Source organism: Conger conger, chromosome 7, assembly GCF_963514075.1.
Source record: "Conger conger chromosome 7, fConCon1.1, whole genome shotgun sequence".
NCBI classification, from domain to species: Eukaryota; Metazoa; Chordata; class Actinopteri; order Anguilliformes; family Congridae; genus Conger; species Conger conger.
The window spans coordinates 23,478,476-23,502,009 of NC_083766.1; the positions used below are offsets into that span (position 1 = coordinate 23,478,476).

At 49.3% G+C, this 23,534-nt stretch overlaps 1 protein-coding gene across 1 annotated transcript in view; it reads left to right on the forward strand.

Moving 5' to 3' along the window:
• LOC133132572 (teneurin-2-like) overlaps positions 1 to 23,534 on the forward strand; it is a 403,992-nt gene that overhangs the window by 337,214 nt on the left and 43,244 nt on the right. Inside the window, exons 8-13 of the mRNA XM_061248068.1 lie at positions 548 to 753; positions 1,144 to 1,339; positions 3,747 to 3,848; positions 7,537 to 7,731; positions 10,309 to 10,509; positions 13,029 to 13,214. Of these exons, the coding sequence (XP_061104052.1) occupies positions 548 to 753; positions 1,144 to 1,339; positions 3,747 to 3,848; positions 7,537 to 7,731; positions 10,309 to 10,509; positions 13,029 to 13,214 (1,086 nt within the window). The remainder of the gene's footprint in view (positions 1 to 547; positions 754 to 1,143; positions 1,340 to 3,746; positions 3,849 to 7,536; positions 7,732 to 10,308; positions 10,510 to 13,028; positions 13,215 to 23,534) is intronic.

Genomic DNA, 23,534 nt, shown 5'->3' on the forward strand with positions numbered 1-23,534 from the left:
AGAACTGATTTAACATTGCTCATTTTACTGTGCCATTGTCTTTCTTCTGCAAACAGTGTATTTCACTGGGGGAACTCATGAACTGAACTGAGTCTGGGTCCTGTTCTAACCCTTTGAAGAGTCGTTTTTTTTGGAATGTTCTTTTGTTTCTGTTTTGTTTTCTGTCAGTCTTCTAGAATTCTATTGCTCTCAATTACCAGCAGTGATTGTTACATCAGCATGAGAATGTTCTGAACATTCCAATCAAATATTTGTGTAAGTAAGGTTCCAAGTGATCACATAGATAAAAACCTGAAACCTTGTAGAATAATCAAGTTAACTGACCAAGTAGCAATACCACAGTTTTGGCAACTAGAACAGTAAGAATATTAAAATAATTAGGCACAAGTGCGATCGTTGCACATAGCATACATACAGCTAATTAGAAGTAACAGTGAGGTAGGGAGGGGAGGGGAAAGGTGCAACATGACAAGGTGAGTCTTCAGTATGTGCTTGAAGGTGGATTAAGTTGGTTGGTCCTGCTGTTATCCCCCCCCCCCCCCCCCAGGGCCCTGGCCGTTCCGGAACACCAGCATCGACACGGGCGAGCTGGAGGTGGGCCGGCGCCTGACGCAGGAGGTTCCGCCCGGCGTGTTCTGGAGGACCCTGATGCACCTCGGCCAGCCACAGTTCCTCAAGTTCAACATCTCTCTGGGCAAGGACGCGCTCTTCGGGGTCTACATCCGCAAGGGCCTGCCCCCCTCTCACGCACAGGTACGCGGCCCGTCTCCCCCCTCCTCCTGGGGCCCTGGCCCATTTTAACCGTGTGAAGAGGTGTTCTGGGAAGGTTTTCTAGAAAGTAGCTTACAATCACCGGGAGTGATTGTTACATCGGCATTAGAATGTTCAGTTAAGGACATTCTAATCACATATCTGTGAGCTTACATCTCTCTCTCTCACTCTCTCCCTCTCTCTCCCACTCTCTCTCACTCTCTCTCACTCTCTCCCTCTCTCTCTCACTCTCTCTCACTCTCTCCCTCTCTCTCCCACTCTCTCTCACTCTCTCTCACTCTCTCCCTCTCTCTCTCACTCTCTCACTCTCTCCCTCTCTCTCTCACTCTCTCTCACTCTCTCTCCCTCCCTCTCTCTTTCTCTCTCCTGCAGTATGACTTCATGGAGCGTCTGGACGGAAAGGAGAAGTGGAGCGTGGTGGAGTCGCCGCGGGAACGGCGCAGCATCCAGACGGTGGTTATGAACGAGGCCGTGTTTGTGCAGTACCTGGACCCGGGCACCTGGCACCTGGCCTTCTACAACGACGGGAAGAACAAGGAGCCTGTGTCCTTTAGCACTGTGGTGCTGGGTGAGTCCAGTTAGCTGTTAGCACCTGTGTGCTTTAGCACTGTGGTGCTGGGTGAGTCCAGTTAGCTGTTAGCGCCTGTGTGCTTTAGCACTGTGGTGTTGCGTGAGTCCAGTTAGCTGTTAGCGCCTGTGTGCTTTAGCACTGTGATGTTGGGTGAGTCCAGTTAGCCGTTAGCGTCAGTGTCCCTTAGCACTGTGGTGTTGAGTGAGTCCAGTTAGCTGTTAGCGCCAGTGTCCTTTAGCACAGCGGTGCTGGGTGAGTCTGTTAGTCGATGTGGCTCCTCCACTAAGCATGTGAGAGAGAGCGGCATAATCTGTCTCTGATTTATCCACAAAGTATTGCTGTATCGTCCTAATAACACAAGAATTGGGAAGACATTAGACAAAGAAAAAACACCGATCGCGACTACATTTTCCCGTGGGGAACAAAATATTGACTTTGTGTTTTTAACCGTATTGTTCCCGCTGACCGCACATCGAAAGGGAGGCTGAGACACCTCTACTGGAGCCGACCGCTGTGGCGCTAGCGAGCAGCTTGACTTCCCACATCTTCGTCGGATTTTCAAAAAGCAGCCGTCCCACGCGAACGGTCGTATCGGCCCGGCAGGCGGCACGGCTAACCCAGCGGTCGGGCTGCGTGGCGCGGGACGACTTCTTCCGCTTGGCGGTAATGTTACCGGCAGGCAGCGAGCGGGACGCCTCTGCTCTCCGCGTGCGAGCCGGTCCGCCCCTCGTAGCCCCGGGTAACGGCGGGGCCCGCCAGGTGCAGACAGCGAAGCGGGATCAGAGGCAAACGTCTCCTCAGCCGTCACAAATCTCTCCTGCCAGATACACGGCGCCCGGCATCTGGCCACGTCACATCCCATTCTGTACCGCGCCTCTCGCTCCGTAGTTTACAAACAGAAGGTGTCAAAAAACGTTTTTTCGTTGTTCGTTTCGTTCGATGCAAAAGTAGCTGGTTTTTTGGGGTTCCTCGTTCATTCAGGACGAATTTGTGCGGAGTTATCCAGACTCGATGACCGGAGATTGCCGTAGTATTTTATCTGAGGGGGTAGCTGGTTATCTCCAAAATCACATAATGTCCCCCCCCCCCGCCCCCGCCCCTAGTGAAACATGGAGAGAGGAGGGCTATTCTGCCAGTGAGAGGATTCACGCAGGGGAGTTTGGGATTGAGGAGGCAGATAATGCCAAACAGATACCTAGAGCTGGTGTACAGGTGAGAGTCTTGAAATGTTTGACAAACCTGGCAGCAGCATGAATTTTGTACGGGTACTTGACACAAGCTGACTGCAAACACGTTTAAAAGTGGAAAACAGCTCCAGCCTATCGAGACGTAATCCATGAAAACACGAACAACAACATGCATTCCGCTTCCTGTGCATCTCCTGCTGCCTGCGGTGTGCAGGCTATAGCTCCTGACCAGTCAAGCTTGGGGAAAATATTACAGGATAATTTGATACATCCTGCAAGTGCAATATTCCCAGTTAACCTTTGTCCCGGCTAGCTGCAGAACGGCCTGTTTTATTGCTGTAATGTGTCTTATCTAATTAGGGAGTTGTTTTGTTTTTTAATACAACAGTACGGGGGAGTCGAGAAGCCAGATTTCCTCAGACGAACACACCATCCCCAGCCCCTTAGCAATGCAAAGGGCACCACTCTGGCACCGGTTGTTAAAGGCCAAGGTTTTCTTCTGGTTTTTATTATCTGTTTTTGCACATTTGTACACGTAGCATGATTATTTGCTGACTCTTCATTAAAAAGACATGTCACATGAAAAATAAATAAAACACAACAGAGCTGTTTTGGATCGCGTCCAGCGTGGTGTTATCCGCGGTCACCCCCCGTGCACTTTTTTTAGCGTTTGCTCTCGGGATTAATCACCTCCAAGTACAGTACGATGAGGATGGTTCCTTTCATGCCAAAGAAACAGGCATTTCGCATTGTCCAATAAATCATGTGGCAGCCACACTTACTCCAATATATGTCACGGAAATGTACACATTTAACACAGTACATTTCGGAAATGTTTGCGCTTAATCTTGTGTATATGTGCGGAGCGGCGAGGAGGAACTGGACTAATGAGCAATTAAAATTTCCCCCAGCCGGAAAAATACACGCGCCCGGGAGCGTTGCCCCGGCAGCGCTTTTTCAAAACCGGCCCCGGAGCCGTCTCCCCTCCGACAGCCGAGCTAAAGCAGCCGCCGCGCTTAAAGGGATGCAGAACGGTCGCTGAGTGGCCCTGCCACTGTCGGACAGGCTCCGCGGCAGTTTGGGAACAGCCCCGACAGTCCCGGCAGCCAGCGTCGACGGCGGTTCAATAGGTGCCTGCTCGCGGGGTCGATATTTTAGTCAGAAAAAGCGCCGCTCTAACTAATCTGCCCGCTTCCTGTGCCCCCCTGCTGTCGTAGATTCCGCGCAAGAATGCCCCCGGAATTGCCATGGCAACGGAGAATGCGCGTCGGGCATCTGCCACTGCTTCCCAGGGTTCCACGGGGTGGACTGCTCCAAAGGTGCGCCATGTCCAGACATGGGTGTGTGCGCGTGTGTGTGTGTGTGTGTGCATGTGCGTGCGCGTGCGTGTCTGTGTCTGTGCGTGTGCGCGTGCGCGTGCGTGGGTATGTGTGCGTGTGTGTGCGTGTGCGTGTGTGCGTGTGTGTGTGTGCGTGTGTGGGTGGGTATGCGTGTGATCAAATAATTGTGACAATAACAGTATGAAAACAATTCAGTAATAATTCATTACTGTTTGTTTATGGGCCTTTGCCATATGTGTACGTATTTCATGTATGTTGTTGCACCGTTTGTTATTTTTAGAGCGTTAACGTTTATGTAGCAAATTAAAGTCTAAAAATGTCGAGCGCGCGAGCAGAGACCACTCTATATGACATCAGCGGCTTCCTTTTCCATTATCCCGGAGTTAGGGGACATTTGAGGAAAAAAAAAAAGTCATAATAGCGAAGTTATTTTCTTCCACACGGAGAGGAAGTGCAGCGTGACGGCCTCAGATGGCGCATTTGGCGGGCTGCTCGTTAAGGGCCAACGGCCAGGTGCATCATCGTCTCTGTGGCAGCCCTCGGCTAAATTGCGGGGACCCCCGCAGAGTCTGGGCTGCTGTCCCTCTCTCCGAGGCTGTTAGAGAGGTTGGGGACCCCGCTAACGCACAACAACATCGCGCTAACGATGCAGCGACACGATAGCATCGGTCCAGCACTACGCTAACGCACAACAACATCGGGCTAACGATGCAGCGACACGATAGCATCGGTCCAGCACTACGCTAACGCACAACAACATCGCGCTAACGATGCAGCGACACGATAGCATCGGTCCAGCACTACGCTAACACACAACAACATTCCGCTAACAATGCAGTGGTGCAATAGCATCAGTCCGGCACTACGCTAACACACAATGAAATTGCGCTAACGATGCAGCGGCTCAGCGCTACACTTACGCACAACAGCATTGCGCTAACGATGCAGCGGCACAATAGCATCAGTCCAGCACTACGCTAACACACAGCAAAATCGCGCTAACGATACAGCGGCGCGATAGCATCAGTGTGCCGCTACGCTAACGCCGAAGCAATGCCAAGTTTCTGCTGGGAAGATTGAGGCGTTAGAGTTTGGGGGGGACGGGGGGGAGGTTTCTTGTCGTGTTCCTCGGAGGTGTCGAGGCTAATGTGACTGGCAGAGGCCCAAGGTCGTGCTGAGGTGGTGTCATCATGATGGATGGGGCGGCAGCGGGCAGTATCTCCTGCCGTTGGCCGGGAGGACCTATGATTAATAGTTTTGTTAAGCCTCCCAGTTAAACTGCATTTAATTTGCTTTCTTTTCCTTTTTTATTTTTTTTACTACCTGACATTGCTGACATTTCGGGTCATGTATGAGCACTGTTGATTCATGCATTCACGCGTGTGTGTGTGTGTGTGTGTGTCTGTGTGCGTGTGTGTGTGCGTGTGTGTGTGTGTGTGTGCGTGTGTGCGTGTGTGTGTGTGTGTGTGTGTGTATATGTGTGTGTGTGTGTGTCTGTGTGCGTGTGCGTGTGCGTGTGCGTGTGCGTGTGTGTGTGTGAGTGTGTATATGTGTGTGTGTGTGCACACGCATCCACACACACAGGGGAATATGAATATATTCATGACTTGCCCAAGTGACAGGTGCCTGCAGTTTTACATTTCATTAGTCCCTTATTAACCTGGGAGACAGGCAGAGAGGGCCTGAGAGAGGGGTGTAGCGGCCCAGCTAAGAGAGGCTGAGGTGGGGGTGCTGGCCTCCAGTGCGTTTATTCTGGGGCTTGTCAGGGCCGCGCTCTGGAGCAGGATGGGAGCAGATCCCATTACAGAGGAAGCGGCAGCCTGCAGTCCCAGCGGGCTTTGCAGCATTCGCTGGAATCAGCCCGTTCGCGTCGCTGCGGTAACGCTTTAGTATGCACACAGTGCGCATACCTTAATTTTTATCGATCCATAAAACACATCCGCTCTCTGTTCTGTGCAGCCCTGCCACGGCTGTACAGCACCCTGTCTCCAGAGCCCGTCTCCAGAGCCCCGCTCCTGTCTCCAGAGCCCCACTCCTGTCTCCAGAGCCCCACTCCTGTCTCCAGAGCCCCGCTCCTGTACCCCAGAGCCCCTCTCCTGTACCACAGAGCCCCTCTCCTGTACCCCAGAGCCCCTCTCCTGTACCACAGAGCCCCGCTCCTGTACCACAGAGCCCCTCTCCTGTACCACAGAGCCCTGCTCCTGTACCCCAGAGCCCCGCTCCTGTACCCCAGAGCCCCGCTCCTGTACCACAGAGCCCCTCCCATATTCTCAGGGGCTGTCCCATATTCTACAGAGCCCCTCCTCTATTCCACAGAGCCCCCTTCCCCTTCCCTGTTAGCCTCTCATTGGTCGTTGATAACTGAGTTCAGCTGCTGAACAGACGGTTTGACCTAGCTGCTGTGTGTACGTCAAACTGCTGCAGAGACTCAAACATTATTAACAATCCCTCTCAGCATCGAATCTCCGAGCAAACCCTCAACTCCAGACATCGAATCTCTGAGCAAAGACTCAACTCCAGACATCGAATCCCTAAGCAAACACTCAACTCCAGACTTCGAATCTCTGAGCAAAGACTCAACTCCAGACATCGAATCCCTGAGCAAACACTCAACTCCAGACATCGAATCCCCGAGCAAACACCCAACTCCAGGCGCTCAGGAATCCCTGTGTTATGCATCTGTTCAATATAGAGTTGAGGGTTTGCTTGGGGATTCGATGTCTGGAGTTGAGTGTTCGTTCTGGGATTCGATGTCTGGAGTTGAGTGAATCCCCGGGCAAACACTCAACTCCAGATGCTCAGGAATCCCTGTGTTATGCATCTGTTCAAAAAGAATAAAGCTGAAATATTTTACAGGTTCATCAGAGCAGGCGTCCCATGAATTCCTCTCTGAGAGCACTTTCACACGTTCAGCTCAGATTAGCTTCAGATGTTTGGCTGCTTGATTTTCTAAATTAAGATAATGTTTCTCTTGTTTCCGCCTCTCTCTCTCCCTGTTCATCCTCACTTCACCTCGACACGGCTGTGTCTCTCTACCCTCCCTCTGTCCTCCATCTTTCTGCTTTTTCTGCTTCTATCTTCCCTCCATCCTCTTCTCATCCACTCCTGTCATTCTTTGTACTGTCCCCTTCCTTTCCATACTTCCCTCCATCCCTTGTCAACCGTTAAAACCTTTTCTCCTCCCCCCATTTCCCCCATCCTTTCTCCTTTTGCCTTTTATCCCAATCTATCTCTCTATTTCTCCATCACTCAATCTTCTTCTCTTCCATTGCTTTCTGTCTCAAACTCACTCTCTCTCCTTAAATACCTCCCTCCATCCCTCTTCAACCTTTCCCCATCCCTCTTCTTATCTCCCTCCATCTCTGTCCCCCTCCTCTCTCTGTCCCCCTCCTCTCTCTCTCTCTCTCTCTCTCTCTCTCTCCCCCTCTCTATCCCCCTCCTCTCTCTCTCTCTCTCTCTCTCCCTCTCTGTCCCCCTCCTCTCTCTGTCCCCCTCCTCTCTCTCTCTCCCCCTCTCTGTCCCCCTCCTCTCTCTGTCCCCCTCCTCTCTCTCTCTCTCTCTCTCTCTCTCTCTCCCCCTCTCTGTCCCCCTCCTCTCTCTCTCTCCCCCTCTCTGTCCCCCTCCTCTCTCTCTCTCTCTCTCTCTCTCCCTCTCTCTCTCCCCCCAGCTGCCTGCCCGGTCCTGTGCAGTGGTAACGGTCAGTACGAGAAGGGGGCGTGTATCTGCTACAGCGGGTGGAAGGGCTCTGAATGCGACGTTCCCATTGGCCAGTGTGTGGACCCCCAGTGCAGCGGCCATGGCACCTGCTCGGGTGGCGCCTGCTCCTGCGCCCGGGGGTACAAGGGAGAGCTCTGTGCCGAAGGTGAGGGGCAATTACCCCCAGTCAGGGGCAAATACCTGGAAAAGGGCATGAGCCTAATGCCACAGTGAGAGGCAAATACACTAACTGGGTGTTACTGTAAATGTGCATATGTAACCTACGCTGTATAGGTAAAGGTTACACACACAAAAAAACCTACCTGTCGTTACGCAGCAGTGACAAGCGATGATGTCACGCCATTTGTGGTCTCCTCCCGTCACGTGACCGAGGTGTGACCGAGGTGGAAACGGGCGTGCCCATCGAGTTCGTCGTGCTCAACAGGGATATCCGCTGCTGAATGTGCGAGCCAGCAAGGCGTGTGCTATGTCACACGACGTAGAAAACACCCTGGTCTCACGTCCGAAAGGACGATTTCCAGAGAGAGGAGATCCTGCTGTAGCTTAAAGAATTTCCTGTTTGCCTGTTTTTCAAGTGCGCCCCCTGCAGGCTTGGACACAGAGCCACTATTTCCCTCCCTTTGTGAACTCTCTCTCACACACACACACACACACACACACGCACACCCCTCTGCAGACCAGTTCACACTCGCACACGCGCGCGCACACACACACACACTCTCACACACTCACACACTCACACTCACAGACACACGCACACACACACACACACGCACGCACACACACTCACTCACACTCACAGACATACACACTCACTCACACACACGCACACACACTCACACACACACACTCTCACACACACACACACACACTCTCACACACACACACACTCACACACACACACACTCACACACACACACACACTCACACTCACACACACACTCACACACACACACACACACACACTCACACACACACACACACACACACACACACCCTGGGGACCTCGTGCTCTGGCTCTCTTTAACTCCTGCGTGCAGGATAAAGCGCGGGGTTGCCCACCCAGCGCATCTGTAAATTGTATTAGGGGATGGGATCCATTTTATCGACCGCGGGCTTTGAAGAAGGATTGCCTGGCGGCCGATTCTTTCGCCCGAGTTCAGACGAGTCAAGCTGGCTCGGAAGGAGGGAGGAGAGGGAGCCTACGGGAGGGAGAGCGAGAGCGAGGGAAGGAGAGAGAGAGAAAGAAAGAGGAGAGAGGGAAATCCAGACAAAGAGCTGGAGAAGAGGCCTCCCTCCTCCTCCCCCCGCCGCTTCCTTTCATTTTCCTTTCATTCGTTTATTTTCCCTCTCTCCCGGCGTTCATTACGAGTGAGTCACTCCCACAGCCTACCTGATGTGACAGACCCCCCGAAAAATCAATGCGTGGGATTGGCAGGCTGTCCAACATGCGCTCCGGCAATCCAGGTGACTACAGAGGAGCGGGTGGGGGGCAGGCAGGCGGGTAGGGGGCTGCAGGAGGGTTTTGGGGGGGCTCCTCGGCGGTGTGAACACAGCCGCGGTTTGTTTGGACGAGGTACTCAGTGAAAGCCACTGAATCACACACAGTGCCGGTGGAGCTCTCCCACAGCAGGGTTTCAACGTCTGTCTCAGAACCTCCATCTCCCTCCTTCTGTGAACTCACACACACACACCACTCTGCAGAACAGTTCAAACACACACTCACACACACACACACCACTCTGCAGAACAGTTCAAACACACACTCACACACACACACACACCACTCTGCAGAACAGTTCAAACACACACTCACACACACACACACACCACTCTGCAGAACAGTTCAAACACACACTCACACACACACACACACCACTCTGCAGACCAGTTCAAACACACACTCACACACACACACACACCCCTCTGCAGACCAGTTCAAACACACACACACACAATCACAGACACACACACACCATTCTGCAGACCAGTTCAAACACACACTCACACACACACACACAATCACACACACACCCCTCTGCAGACCAGTTCAAACACACACACACACACTCACACACACCCACACACACCCCTCTGCAGACCAGTTCACACACACACACACACATACTCACACACACACACACACTCCCCTCTGCAGACCAGTTCACACACAGAGAAGGTGTGTGGGCAGGATAATGCTTGAGTTTTTTTATGCTAACAGACTTTAAATATTATTAATCTGCTTTTTTTGCTTCATGCAGCAAGGGTTTGCATTTGTTCCTTTTACGGTATGTAGAAGGTTGGGGCCCATTCTGTGTATTAACCCCACCCTTTGCCTTCACCCCGCATTGCTCCAAGGGGCATTATCCCTGCTTATCCACTGTAAGTAATGGTTGAATTTAAAGGGTAAATGGTTGGCATTTATATAGCGCCTTTATCCCAAGCGCTGTACAATTGATGCCTCTCATTCACCCATTCATACACACACTCACACACCAACGGCGATTGGCTGCCATGCAAGGCACCAACCAGCTCGTCAGGAGCAATTGGGGGTTGGGAGTCTTGCTCAGGGACACTTCGGCACATTCAGGGCGGGATAGAACCGGCAACCCCCCGACTGCCAGACGACTGCTCTTACCCCCTGAGCCAAGTCATTTTGTCGGTCATTTTGGATAAAAGCGTCCGCTAATATCCGTGCACCTGTGTGTGTGTGTCTCCGCAGTGGACTGCCTGGACCCCACCTGCTCCAGTAACGGGATCTGTGTGAGCGGGGAGTGCCACTGCAAGCCGGGCTGGGCTGGGGCTGTGTGTGAGCTGCCCCGCTCTCAGTGCCCCGACCAGTGCCACGGCCACGGGGTCTACGTCCCCGACACGGGGGTCTGCAGCTGCGACCCCAGCTGGATGGGCCCGGACTGCTCCACCGGTCAGAGCCGCCTCTCTGCACCTCCGTCACCCCTCTGTCCTTCTCTCCGTCTCTCTATACCTCCGTCATCCCTCTGTCCTTCTCTCCCTCTCTCTACACCTCCGTCACCCCTCTGGCCTTCTCTCCCTCTCTCTATACCTCTGTCATCCCTCTGTCCTTCTCTCCCTCCCTCTCTCTACACCTCCGTCATCCCTCTGTCCTTCTCTCCCTCTCTCTATACCTCCGTCACCCCTCTGTCCTGCTCTCCCTCTCTCTATACCTCCGTCATCCCTCTGTTGTTCTCTCTCTACACCTCCGTCATCCCTCTGTCCTTCTCTCCCTCTCTCTATGCCTCCGTCACCCCTCTGTCCTTCTCTCCCTCTCTCTACGCCTCCATCATCCCTCTGTCCTTCTCTCCCTCTCTCTACGCCTCCATCATCCCTCTGTCCTTCTCTCCCTCTCTCTATACCTCCGTCACCCCTCTGGCCTTCTCTCCCTCTCTCTATACCTCCGTCATCCCTCTGTCCTTCTCTCCCTCCCTCTCTCTACACCTCCGTCATCCCTCTGTTGTTCTCTCCCTCCCTCTCTCTACACCTCTGTCATCCCTCTGTCCTTCTCTCCCTCTCTCTATACCTCCATCATCCCTCTGTCCTTCTCTCCCTCTCTCTATACCTCCGTCATCCCTCTGTCCTTCTCTCCCTCTCTCTATACCTCCATCATCCCTCTGTCCTTCTCTCCCTCTCTCTATACCTCCATCATCCCTCTATTGTTCTCTCCCTCCCTCTCTCTACACCTCCGTCATCCCTCTGTCCTTCTCTCCCTCTCTCTATACCTCCGTCATCCCTCTGGCCTTCTCTCCCTCTCTCTATACCTCCGTCATCCCTCTGTCCTTCTCTCCCTCTCTCTACACCTCCGTCATCCCTCTGGCCTTCTCTCCCTCTCTCTATACCTCCATCATCCCTCTGTCCTTCTCTCCCTCCCTCTCTCTATGCCTCTGTCATCCCTCTACACTCCTCTCCCTCCCTCTCTCTATACCTCTGCCATCCCTCTATCCTTCCCTCCCTCCCTCTCTACACCTCTGTACTCCCTCGATACTCCTCTCCCTCCCTCTCTTGATACCTCTGTCCTCTCTATCCTTCTCTCCCTCCCTCTCTCTATACCTCTATCCTCTCTCTATCCTCCTCTCCCTCCCTCTCTCTTCCCCTCTGTCTTCCCCTATCCTTCTCTCCCTCCCTCTCTCTTTCTCTGCTTACCTCCTGCTTTCCCTTTCTTCTCCTTCATTCGCACAATGGTCTTTCCATTCCATCTCTCCCTTTAATACCTAAAACACACATTCACCTCATACACACACACACACACACACGCACACACCTGCATTGGCAGTCAGTGCTATATAAACTGCACATTCCTTAGTTTAGCAGTTCAGAACCGGTACTTTGCTCGAGGGGAGAACTGCAAGGCATCACCTGGGAATCAATAGCAACCCCAGAGCCATAACTTCAGTACCACACCTCCCTCCATCTCTGCTCTCTCCCACAAAACAGTCCAGTGTGTCACACTGCAGAGAGAGGTGGCAGACGGCCCTCGGAGTCCAGAGAGCCCTGTGAGTCTCTTAGAACAGGGAGAGCGGGCTTAGACATGTAGTGTGACCTGTGGCTGATGACCCGTGACCTTAGCCTGTGAAGAACACTTCTCCTGACACCTATTTGTGTGTGTGTGTGTGTGTGTGTGTGTTTGTTAATGTGCAAAAATAAATACATAAAAAAAAAAAAAAACCTGTGTTCATGTTTTTATGTGCATGTGTGGCATGCACTCATTTCTGCATATGTGTGTGTGTGTGTGTTTATGTATGTATGTATGTGTGTGTTCATGTGTTTGTGTGTGTATGCCGTGTGTGTGGGTGCCTGCATGTGTATGTGGTGTGTGTGTGCGTGTGTTTGCATGCGTGCACGTGTATATGTGGTGTGGTGCATGCGTGTATGTGTGTTTGTGTATGCCCTGCATGTGTGTGTACATGTGGTGTATGTGAATATGGTGTGTGTATGCACTGCATGTGTGTATGTGCGGGGTGTGTGTGTGTATGCACTGCGTGTGTGTATGTGCGGTGTGTGTGTGTGTATGCGCTGTATGTGTGTGTGTATGCACTGCATGTGTGTGTATGTGCGGTGTGTGTGTGTGTGTATGTGTATGGCGTGTGTGTATGCGCTGCATGTGTGTGTATGGTGTGCGGTGTGTTTGTGCATGTGCGGTGTGTGTGTGTGTTTATGTATGTGCGGTGTGTGTGTGTATGGCGTGTGTGTATGCGCCGCATGTGTGTGAATGCGGTTTGTGTGTATATGCGGTGTGTGTGTATGGTGTGTGTATATACGCTGCATGTGTGTGTATGGTGCGTGTGTGTGTGTGCATGTGCGGTGTGTGTGTGTGTGTGTGTGTATATGGTGCGTGTGTGTATGGTGCCTGTGTGTGTGTGTGTGTGTGTGTGTGTGTATGGTGTGCGGTGTGTGTGTATGGTGCGTGTGTGTGTGTGTGTGTCTCCACAGAGGTGTGCTCGGTGGACTGCGGGACGCACGGCGTGTGTGTGGGCGGGGCCTGCCGCTGTGAGGACGGCTGGACGGGCGGGGAGTGCGCCCAGCGCGTCTGCAGCCCCCAGTGCATCAAACACGGCTCCTGCAGGGACGGCAAGTGCGAGTGTCAGCAGGGCTGGAACGGAGAGCACTGCACCATCGGTACTTACCTTCTGCCTCCTACACCCCAAACCCCCACTTACCTTCTGCCTCCTACACCCCAAACCCCCACTTACCTTCTGCCTCCTACACCACAAACCCCCACTTACCTTCTGCATCCTACACTCCAAACCCCCACTTACCTTCTGCATCCTACACTCCAAACCCCCACTTACCTTCTGCCTCCTACACCCCAAACCCCCACTTACCCTCTATCTCCTACACCCCAAACCCCCACTTACCTTCAGCCTCCTACACTCCAAACCCCCACTTACCTTCTGCCTCCTACACCACAAACCCCCACTTACCTTCTGCATCCTAAACTCCAAACCCCCACTTACCTTCTGCCTCCTACACCACAAACCCCCACTTACCTTATACCTCCTACATCCCAAACCCCCACTTACCTTCTGCATCCTATACCCCAAACCCCTACTTACCTTCTATCTCCTACATCGCAAATCCCCATTTACCTTCTGCCTCCTATACCCTAAACCCCCACTTACCTTATACCTCCTACACCCCAAACCCCCACTTACCTTCTGCCTCCTACACCACAAACCCCCACTTACCTTCTGCCTCCTACACTCCAAACCCCCACTTACCTTCTGCCTCCTACACCACAAACCCCCACTTACCTTCTGCATCCTAAACTCCAAACCCCCACTTACCTTCTGCCTCCTACACCCTAAACCCCCACTTACCTTCTATCTCCTACATCTCAAATCCCCACTTACCTTCTGCCTCCTATACCCTAAACCCCCACTTACCTTATACCTCCTACACCCCAAACCCCCACTTACCTTCTATCTCCTACACCCCAAACCCCCACTTACCTTCTGCATCCTATACCCCAAACCCCTACTTACCTTCTAACTCCTACATCTCAAATCCCCACTTACCTTCTTCCTCCTACACCCTAAAGCCCCACTTACCCTCTATCTCCTACATCTCAAATCCCCACTTACCTTCTGCCTCCTACACCCTAAACCCCCACTTACCTTATACCTCTTACACTCCAAACCCCCACTTACCTTCTATCTCCGACATCTCAAACCCCCACTTACCTTCTGACTCCTCCACCCTAAACTCCCACTTACCTTATACCTCCGACACTCCAAACCCCCACTTACCTTCTGCCTCCTGCACCCCAAACCTCCACTTACCTTCTACCTCCTGCACCCCAAACCCCACTTACCTTCTGCCTGGTACACCCAAACCCACATTTGCCTTCTGCCTCCTACACCCCAAACTCTAACTTACCTTCTACCTCCTACACCCCAAACCCACACTTCCCTTCTACATCTTACACCCTGTACACCCACTTACCATCTCCCTCCTATACCCCAAATACCCACTTACATTCTTCCTCTTACACCCCAAACACCCAATTACATTCACCAAATACAGAGGCCCCTACCTTTTATGTCCTGAACTCTGACCCACCCACAGTAATAGACCAGGGTAGATGGCCTTTACTTGCAAGCACTCTTTTGTTGTGGCTGCATTCAGGTCTTTCAGTTTACAATGACTGTGTTTGCATTCTACCCTAAAACTACATGAAATCATTTCTAAAATTGAAGACAGTGGTCTGGCCACAGAAATGTGAAAAATTACAACTGTGTGTAAATATTTTCTAAGAAAGCACTCGTGGGTGGCCGCATGGGGGGTGGCAAAAAGTGAGAATAGCTCTTTGCTTGCTCTTTGGAACAAGGGTCAAATAGGATCAATACTAAAAATGAATACTTCAGAAAGGATTGATTTTTCTCTGGGTAAACGTCTTTGAGGGGTTCAATAATGCAGCAGTCTGTCAAAGCCACTCACTTTTGCTAAAAAATATAAAAAAAACGAATTGATGTGGCATTTTTTGGAAGAATATATTGTAAGATGTTGCTCCAGCCAATCGCATCCCAGAAAGCATTGGCCGGCTGGTGATCGGCCTCTTGGCTGAAGGTCGTTGCAGGTGAAACCCGTCTCTCTGGCGCCCCCTCTGAGGAGACTGTGTCCCTGCAGGCGGTGCCAGACAGCTCCCTGCTCTGACCAATGGGAGAGAGAAATGAGGAGGAAAGGGGAGGAGGAAGTGTTATTGTATACTCAAGGCTCATCATTGTCAGTTTTAATCAATTTCCCCCAAAAAATTCCCAGATTTTTTAAAAAGGGCAGTTCGGATTAAACCCATTTTCGCCAAGATTTTTTTCTTATTGATGTTTCTCTGCCTTTCAAATTTGATTTGCTTCTCTGGCTCATTGGTGTTGTTGGTAAATGACGGTATGCAGCTTTAAAAGTGGGAATCGTGGGGAGTGTTCCGATTGGTCCGTGTGTGTATCTGAGGCCGCTGGGCGAGTGAGTGGTGTTTTCGGTTGTCGTGTGGTGTTTTGAAAGAGAGCATGGTCGTGGAGAAAAGCCGGTCATACAGGGGAGTTAATATCATTTTCTTTGGTGCAATAAAGGAAGCAAATTCCTAAGGACTCTTCGTTTTTGCAAAAGAAACCAGCTAAGTCATTAAGTTGGGTGTTATATAATTAACAGATTCGGCCATAGAACCGAAAAGGAATAGTGGTTCAGTGACAGCTCTACTACAGAACTCCAGTCCGGGGACAGAAACAGGAAAAACATTGTGAAAATAATCCCAATTTTAGCCTGATTCATGTAGTCTGTGAAGTTCTAAAATGCATGCAAGTTGAGGTCCTACCATGCTTGTTTTGTCACTGCACGGTATAAAATAAGGAACCGTTCTTGCTAAAACAATGGTATCGTAAAATAGTGTATACCAATAGAACCATTCGTTTTATTGCTTTCACTGTTTCACTGAATGGAAATTAACGCACCCTGGCTGTGTGGCTTCAGGGATTAAACAGGAATCCTAAGTATTTTGTATAAGAATGACTTAGTCATTATTACAGCAATGTTCAACCTATTTCTTGTATATGTCACTGTTCCACAGTGTTCAATTGGCAAAGTCTACGGTTAAAAGAAAGGACAATGTTTAAATTGAAATAAAATGAAAATAAAACATAAAAAAGTAAACTCTGAAAATGATGAGCCTTATGTGTACTGTATGCACCTCCGAAAAGACATGTTTTTTCCATGGGCCACTTAGTTCCACTTTGCTCCTGCCATTTGGTTCCCATCTCTGGGTAGGAGTTCCGGCAGTACAGTGGGATGAAGGGTGAATGCAAACCCAATCTTTGAGGTCCATTACACGACCCCTTAAGATATAATTAAGGATAGTCGCAACAAACAAGCACCCCCTCCCCGCCCCTCTTCACAAACCCCTATTTCTGTTCCTTCCGCCGTATGTTTCTGAAAGCCCTGGAGTGGTCCCAGACTCTCCATCTCCATTAGAGAGACTTGAGAGTGCTCACCCGCACTCTACCTCCATGCATGCCCTCCACACCTCCTTACTCTACCTCTATCCCTCTATCCTTACCTCTTTTCCTTCTTCCATCCGCCCTTAGGTTTGGGAGGGTGATGGGTTGGGGGGCTTGTTTCATTATTCCCACCCCCCTCTCCTCAAAAGCAGCCACCACCACCCCCCCCCCCCCCCACCCCCCTCCTCTTCAAGCCTCCTCTCCTGCCTCCATTCTAGGCTGTAGTGCATTCATCCGGCCCCCCTCTCAAAAGCCCCAGAGAACAGGGCTGTACGGAGCCATAATGGGGCCTCCTGTAAGAGCAGTACCCCCATAATCCTCCTCCCCCTCTACCCTTACAGTACATATACCCCCCCCCCCTCCCCCCTCATACACCCACTCCCCCATTCGCCCAGGCATGGTTTCTCAACATCTGCGTGTTTTGCTTTAATGCAGACTATTGGGATAAGATTGCCGCAGGTATCGTATCTCCGCACACCTGTGTCTTGCTTTTGTGCTTTCAGCGGTTTCTTTTGCCCCCCTCCCCCTGCCCTTGGTAGAGCGCTTTGTTGTGTGAATAGAAAGCCTACAGCAGCTTACCCTGTAGATCCCATACTGTCGAGTGCTGCCCAGCGTGCAAAGTAGGTAGGCTGTCTGTCGTCACTGTGTTTTACTGTGTTTTGATTTGAGTGTCCTGGGTTGCCATAGTGATTCCTCATCCTCTTCCTCCTCCTCCTCCACCTCCTCCTCTTCCTGGCATCCTCTGTGGGTCCCAGTCCTGGGGGGGGGGGGTCAGTACGCTAGAGAAAGGAGGGAGAAGGGGCTCAGCGGTGTGCTTGGCACGTGTGTGTGTGTGTGTGTGTGTGTGTGTGCGTGCGTGCGTGCGCGCGTGCGTGTGTGTGCATGTGTGTGTGCCACTTATGTGTCCCTTGTCTGATGAGGTGTGTGCATCCTCCGAGGTATGTACTTCAACTCATTCTGTGTGCTTGTCTGTGTGTGCGTGTATGTGCAAGTCTGTGTGTGTGTGTGTGTGTGTGTGTGTGTGTGTCAATGAGTCTCTGAGTATGTGTGTGAGTTTGTGTGTGCTGCGTGCTGCATGTGCGCGTGTGTGCACGTGTCTGTGTGTATGGGGAGAAATGGCAGCTGTTGTTGATTGAAAGATAGATTGATGAGAGGAGAAGAGGAAAAGAAAGGAAACAATTACAGCCAATCCGTGTAACTGGCAGTAGAGTGGGCCAGTGTCAGAGAGGGCTCAGCCAGCAGGGATCCTCGTCTCATCGCCCTCCAGCGCACCCTGCTGGCGGATTGGGCAACTGCGAGATCGGCTGTTAGGCTGCTCATCTCTGTGATGACATCACACATGACATCACATGGTGCGACACTGGTTCAGGAGGTGAGAGTGGTCGTCTGGCAGTCGGAGGGTTGTCAGTTCGATCCTCCACTCTGGGTGTTTCGAAGTGCCCCTGAGCAAGACACCTAACCCCCAATTGATCCCGACGAGCTGGCTAGGGCCTTGTGTGGCAGCCTATCACCGTTGGTGTGTGAGTGTGTGTGTGTGTGTGTGTGTGTGTGTGTGTGTGTGAGAATGACTGGATGAATGAATGTATTTTTTGTTAAATTAGTTATTGTAAAATTAATTGTAAAATTGTACTTTGGATAACAGCGCTACATAAATGCGGTCCATTTACCATGTAGGGAAAACAAAAAACTCACTTCTACAACTCCTGGTCACTTGAAGTTTTCAAACTCCATTATTCCTCTGTGGCAGGCTTTCGCACAAACTTATTTCTGTGATGCACCCTCACGTCCGCAGTTCTCCTCCCACGGTTTGTCCGCAACTTAATTTGTGTTTTATAGATCCCTGCCTCGCGTTCCAAGACGGGTGCCTTTCTGCAAATGAATATTTGTGCTTTTAAAAATGAAACCGGCGACTTCCGCTTCTCCGTTTCACCTGCTGGCCCGCATCCTATTCGCCGTGTCCCGAACAAATAAAGAAAAATAATAAACACATTTGTCATTTTCAGACCAGTTTCCACTTTTACAAGTTCAGATGTTCACTGGAGAACTTTCTACTGTGCAGTTATTAGTCTAAGCTTTAGTTTGGAATTGCATATTCAACGACAAAACATAACTGTCATTGACAACAGCATTATGTATAATATTTGTGATGCAGTGTGTATGAAGTATCTAACCCCCATATCCAAGTGCTGTATTTGTGTACAATTTTAACAGCATGCGATAACATGGCGGTAAGTTTTTGGTAAACGTTTTTGTTTACATTTCTTTTTTTAATGCCCCAAAAATAATAAACGAGTTAATTCGGAGTTATCGGACCAGTTTCAACTTTTTCAAGTTCAGATGCTTGTCGGAGAACTTTGTTTGGTGCTGCTGTTCGGAATGCCGGGATTGTGCCGCCCTTTAACCGGAAGAACGGTGTTTGGAGACTGGGACTCAATAAGCCATTAGCCATTAATTAGGAATCACCTCCCGCCACCGTCTGTGGAATAGGGTAATTCCACCTCGCAGGGTAATGGAATTTTAATTGCGCTTTCTCATTAGCCGTGCTCCTTATGCTATAGTTTATGTGCAATTATCAGCCTAAGCTTTGGCTTGCGTTCTCTGGGGAGACGGAAGTTTGGGCTGTTCGAGACGGGCTCATCTGTAGGCTCCCGGCTTCACTCCACTTCGTCTCCAGGAGAGGCGAGACCCCACGTTTTTTAAAATCGTTTTTTCCCATTAAAGGCCAGCTGTTAATGAGTAACTCTGCAGCCCTGCCGTGCGTGCCGTTGGTGGCTCCGTCTGTTTGGGTCGAATTTGCCTGTCCCTCAGCCCAAAATCCATTTCTTCTACTTTTTAAAGAGAGATTTCATCAGACTGAAAGTACTCCACTTCAGAGGGCTGTTATAACCTTGATATAACCCCTTAAGGTGTGTGATTAGAAAGTTCTTAACTGAGCATTCTAATGGTGATGCAACAATCACTGCTGGTAATTGAAAGCATTGATGGAGTTCTAGAACACTGACTTAGAATTTTGAAAAAAGCATTCCAAAAAAAGCCTTGCTCTGCAAAGGTTTAATAGTGTCACAACCCCCCCTCCCCCCTTATTCTAGTTAGTCTGATGAGAATCGACTGGCCTCCAGCATTCAGGCGTACCCCACATGTCTCTACCTGGGGAGGGCGATCGATGTGGGATATGGATTTTTCTGTCCAAAAGCTTCATAAGGATTTCTCTGCTTAAAATGGCAAGTCCATTTAAAAAGCAATCATTGCTAACTGCCTTTTACAGCTCGATATGTGAGGGACCCAGTGAACTTGTACCTGTTAATGTGACATTCTCTAGACAGATGAGTTCGGACTCATTACCGATAAAATCTCAGTCAGATGTGAGCTTTCTGACGGCTAACCAGCTCCCACCCGCCACCTAACACAGGGGCTCTTAACTTCTTAAATCTTCTTTCTCAAAACTTCTTCAATCTTCTTAAATGCCAACTTCTTTGCTTGCTGTTAATTTAGATGATCATCTAAAAAATATTGATTTCCCCGTCAAATCAATTGCAGCCCACGAGGGCCATCATCTTAACTCTCTAAGGTGTGAGGTCACAAATACGTGATTAGAATGTTCTGAACTGAAGATTCTAAAGCTGACGTAACAATCACTACTGGTCATTGAAAGGAACACAGTTCTAGAACACTGACTTGGAATTTAGAAAAAATAAACATTCTCTTCAGAGGGTTACATTTCAGTGCCCATCTCAGGCAGAAGGAACAGCCTGCAGGTGGTTTCTCAGTGAAGGGTTAAAGCTCAAGGGTCATGGTTGTAGTCCTGTCAGAGGGTGCTATACATTCATGTCAGGTCAGGTGTAGTCCTGCCATATGCCCTTGTCCAAGACACTGACCTCAGAACTGGAGTTGGTCCCTGGGTGCTGCTCTGTGGCTGTCCACTGATCCTGAGTAGCTAGGATGGGTCAAATGTAGAGGACAAATTACCCCCACAGGGTTAAATAAAGTATATCTTATTTGTCTTATTCAGGCCAAGTAACCACCTCCTTGGTTGGTGTGAATGTGTAGCCTCACAGACACAGACAGTGTTGGATGTAAAAAGATGCAAAATACAGCAGGTTTCCGGTAACTCCCCAAACCATGAATACAGGATGACATGACAGTACTGTAAAGTAATATGATATTACATGGGCACATTGTACCATACTGAGGTTTGTGAGGTGCTGACAGTTGTGGTTGTTTTGGCTAGTACTGAAGAGTTGCATTTTACAGTCCTGCATCTCTAACTTGACATTTTTCACATGTATATTCACAGACACATAACTGGGTGTTTCCTTTGCAAATTCGCCTTTTTAACTACAGGATTAATGTAATCCTGCCTACAGTATGTTTAGCAATAGCCACACATTTCTGTGGAATATTTTAGGCCTTTGAAACTGGTCATTACTTTTCCTTTCTGTGAAAAATGTACAATCGTATTAATTCGGCACCAAAAAGAACTTCAATCAATCCTTTTGGCTTGTTATCTCAGGCCGGTCATTTAAAGTAATCTTTTTCAGATAATAATATGCAGAGGAAAATAGCTTCAGACTGTGTAATGAGTGAGGCGCTATGGATTTATATACCGCCGTCGTATGCATAATTCAACTTCATTTTCTCCGCGGTGTGGGCCTCCGCCTTTGTTCATATTATATTCAGACATCTGATAGATTGGGCCATATATTTAAGGGAAAACAATAGAATTATTTCACAGTCTGTTGCCCTGCTAAGTTCCTCTATCACAAGTTCAGCCGAAGTTTAGCGCTGTTTCCATTCATTATTTGTCAGATCTCGATCACCTGCTGAGGCACACTTTTTCACTTTTTATTCGGTGTGCCTTTCCGTTTGTTTGGCGGGAGGCAAGCAGGGGATTTTTGTGGGTTTATTACCGGAATAACATTCGACAACAAAACGTGAACTGCTATAGACAACAGCAGTGTACTTTATGTATAATATTTGTGATGTACTATGGCGTATCTTGCATCCATATGTAGGTGCTGTCTTTGTGCGGTTTTAACAGAATACGGAAACATGGCAGTACGTTTTTTACTTTTCTGTTGTTCTACATTTCTTTCTTTAATGCCCCAAACTTTTCAGATACGTTGCAAATTCACTCACAGAGCAGTTTATTTGGTATTTATTAGACTTAATTTTTACTTATTATTCTTCTGCTGCTGTTGCCTATCCACTCACAGGTTTGATGCGTTGTGTATTCAGAGATGCTCTTCTGCATACCACTGTTGTAATGTGTGCTTATTTGCGTTACTGTCACCTTACTGTCAAGTTTGACCAGTCTGGCCCTTCTCCACTGACCTCTCTCATTAACAACACATTTCTACCCGCAGAATTGCTGCTCACTAGATATTTTTTGTTTTTCGCACCATTCTCTGCAAACTCTAGAGACTGTTGTGCATGAAATCAGCAGTTTCTGAGATATTCAAACCACCCTGTGTAGCACCAACAATCATTCCATGGTCAAAGTCACTTAGATAACATTTCTTCACCATTCTGACCTTTGTTCTGAAAAATAGCTGAACCTCTTGACCAATTCTGCATGCTTTTATGCATTTAGTTGCTGCCCCATGATTGGCTGAGTAGATATTTGCATTAACACGCAAGTGTACAGGTCTACCTAATAAAGTGCTCACTGATTGTAGCTCCAGATTACAATTCAGATTGTTCCCCCACAGAAAACTGTGTTTTGGACACATTTCCTTAAAATATTTGCTTACCACAGCCACCTTATTTCTTTCTCCTGTTTCTACACTTACACATACATGCTGTTCCTGACCATGTATTCAAAGCAATTTACAGTTGATTAGACTAAGCAGGGGCCAATCCAGGCCAATTAAGAGCCTTGCTCAACGGCCCAACAGCTGCATGGATCACTATTGCGGCTACACCGGAGCTTGAACCACCAACCTTCCCCGTCCATTGCATTACATTACATGTCATTTGGCTGACGCTTTCATCCAAAGCGACTTGCAGTTGATTTAAGCGGGAGACAATCCTCCCCTGGAACAATGCAGGGTTAAGAGCCTTACTCAAGGGCCCAATAGCTGTGTGGATCTTACTGTGGTCCCAGTCATGCATCATAGCCACGAGGCTAGAGATTATAGGCTGCCCCAATGGTTGAATTTATTGTATGTTCTTTACAATAGCTATCACTATTGTACAGTATTTCCTATTCCCAAATTTGCTTACAGGATGTGAAACTGACTTACTACAAGTGTGATTCTTTTATGTTTTGTAGCGGTTGGGATGCAGCATAGCTAGCTCTCCCCAGAGACCACAACAGCAGCATGCTGTGTATCAGCAGAGCTATGGTACTGCGGGAAACAGCTGAAAAAAAATCCATAAAGCAAAGATGCTTTAAAAAAAGAATGAAATGAACAGTTTCTAAATATCTAAAAATCTACTATAAAGAGCAGTGGACAGTTAAAAGATAAGTTTAATCAATATTTCTTGGACCACCCTTCGCCTTTCAAAGTCAGTTCTCTTAGGTACACTGTCCTGCAGGTTTAGAAAACAGCTGGTACGTTGTTCCAAACATATTGGATAACTTTCCACAGTTCTTCTGCAGACTCACTTGGGTAATCCCAGACAGCCTTGCTCAAGTGTTTATCTGAAAAGTGGTCTATTGCTGAATACTTTATTTAACAAAATAGAAAAACAATCTCTGTGGCATATCATTTTTTGGAAAAATCTCAAATGGTATTTCCTACTGACACACTAATGCAGAAACCAAAAACCCCCAAAAAAACATTCTATATTTAAAAAAATCTAGGGTGCCGTAGCCTTTCGTAAGTACTGTACCTGCTTTACACGTGCTGTGAAACTAGCCGTGGAACATCTCGGTGATGGCGGTTTTGCCTCTCTCCCTCCGCCCTCCATGACACCCGGAACTCTTTCACACCGAGATCAGTGCCGTCTC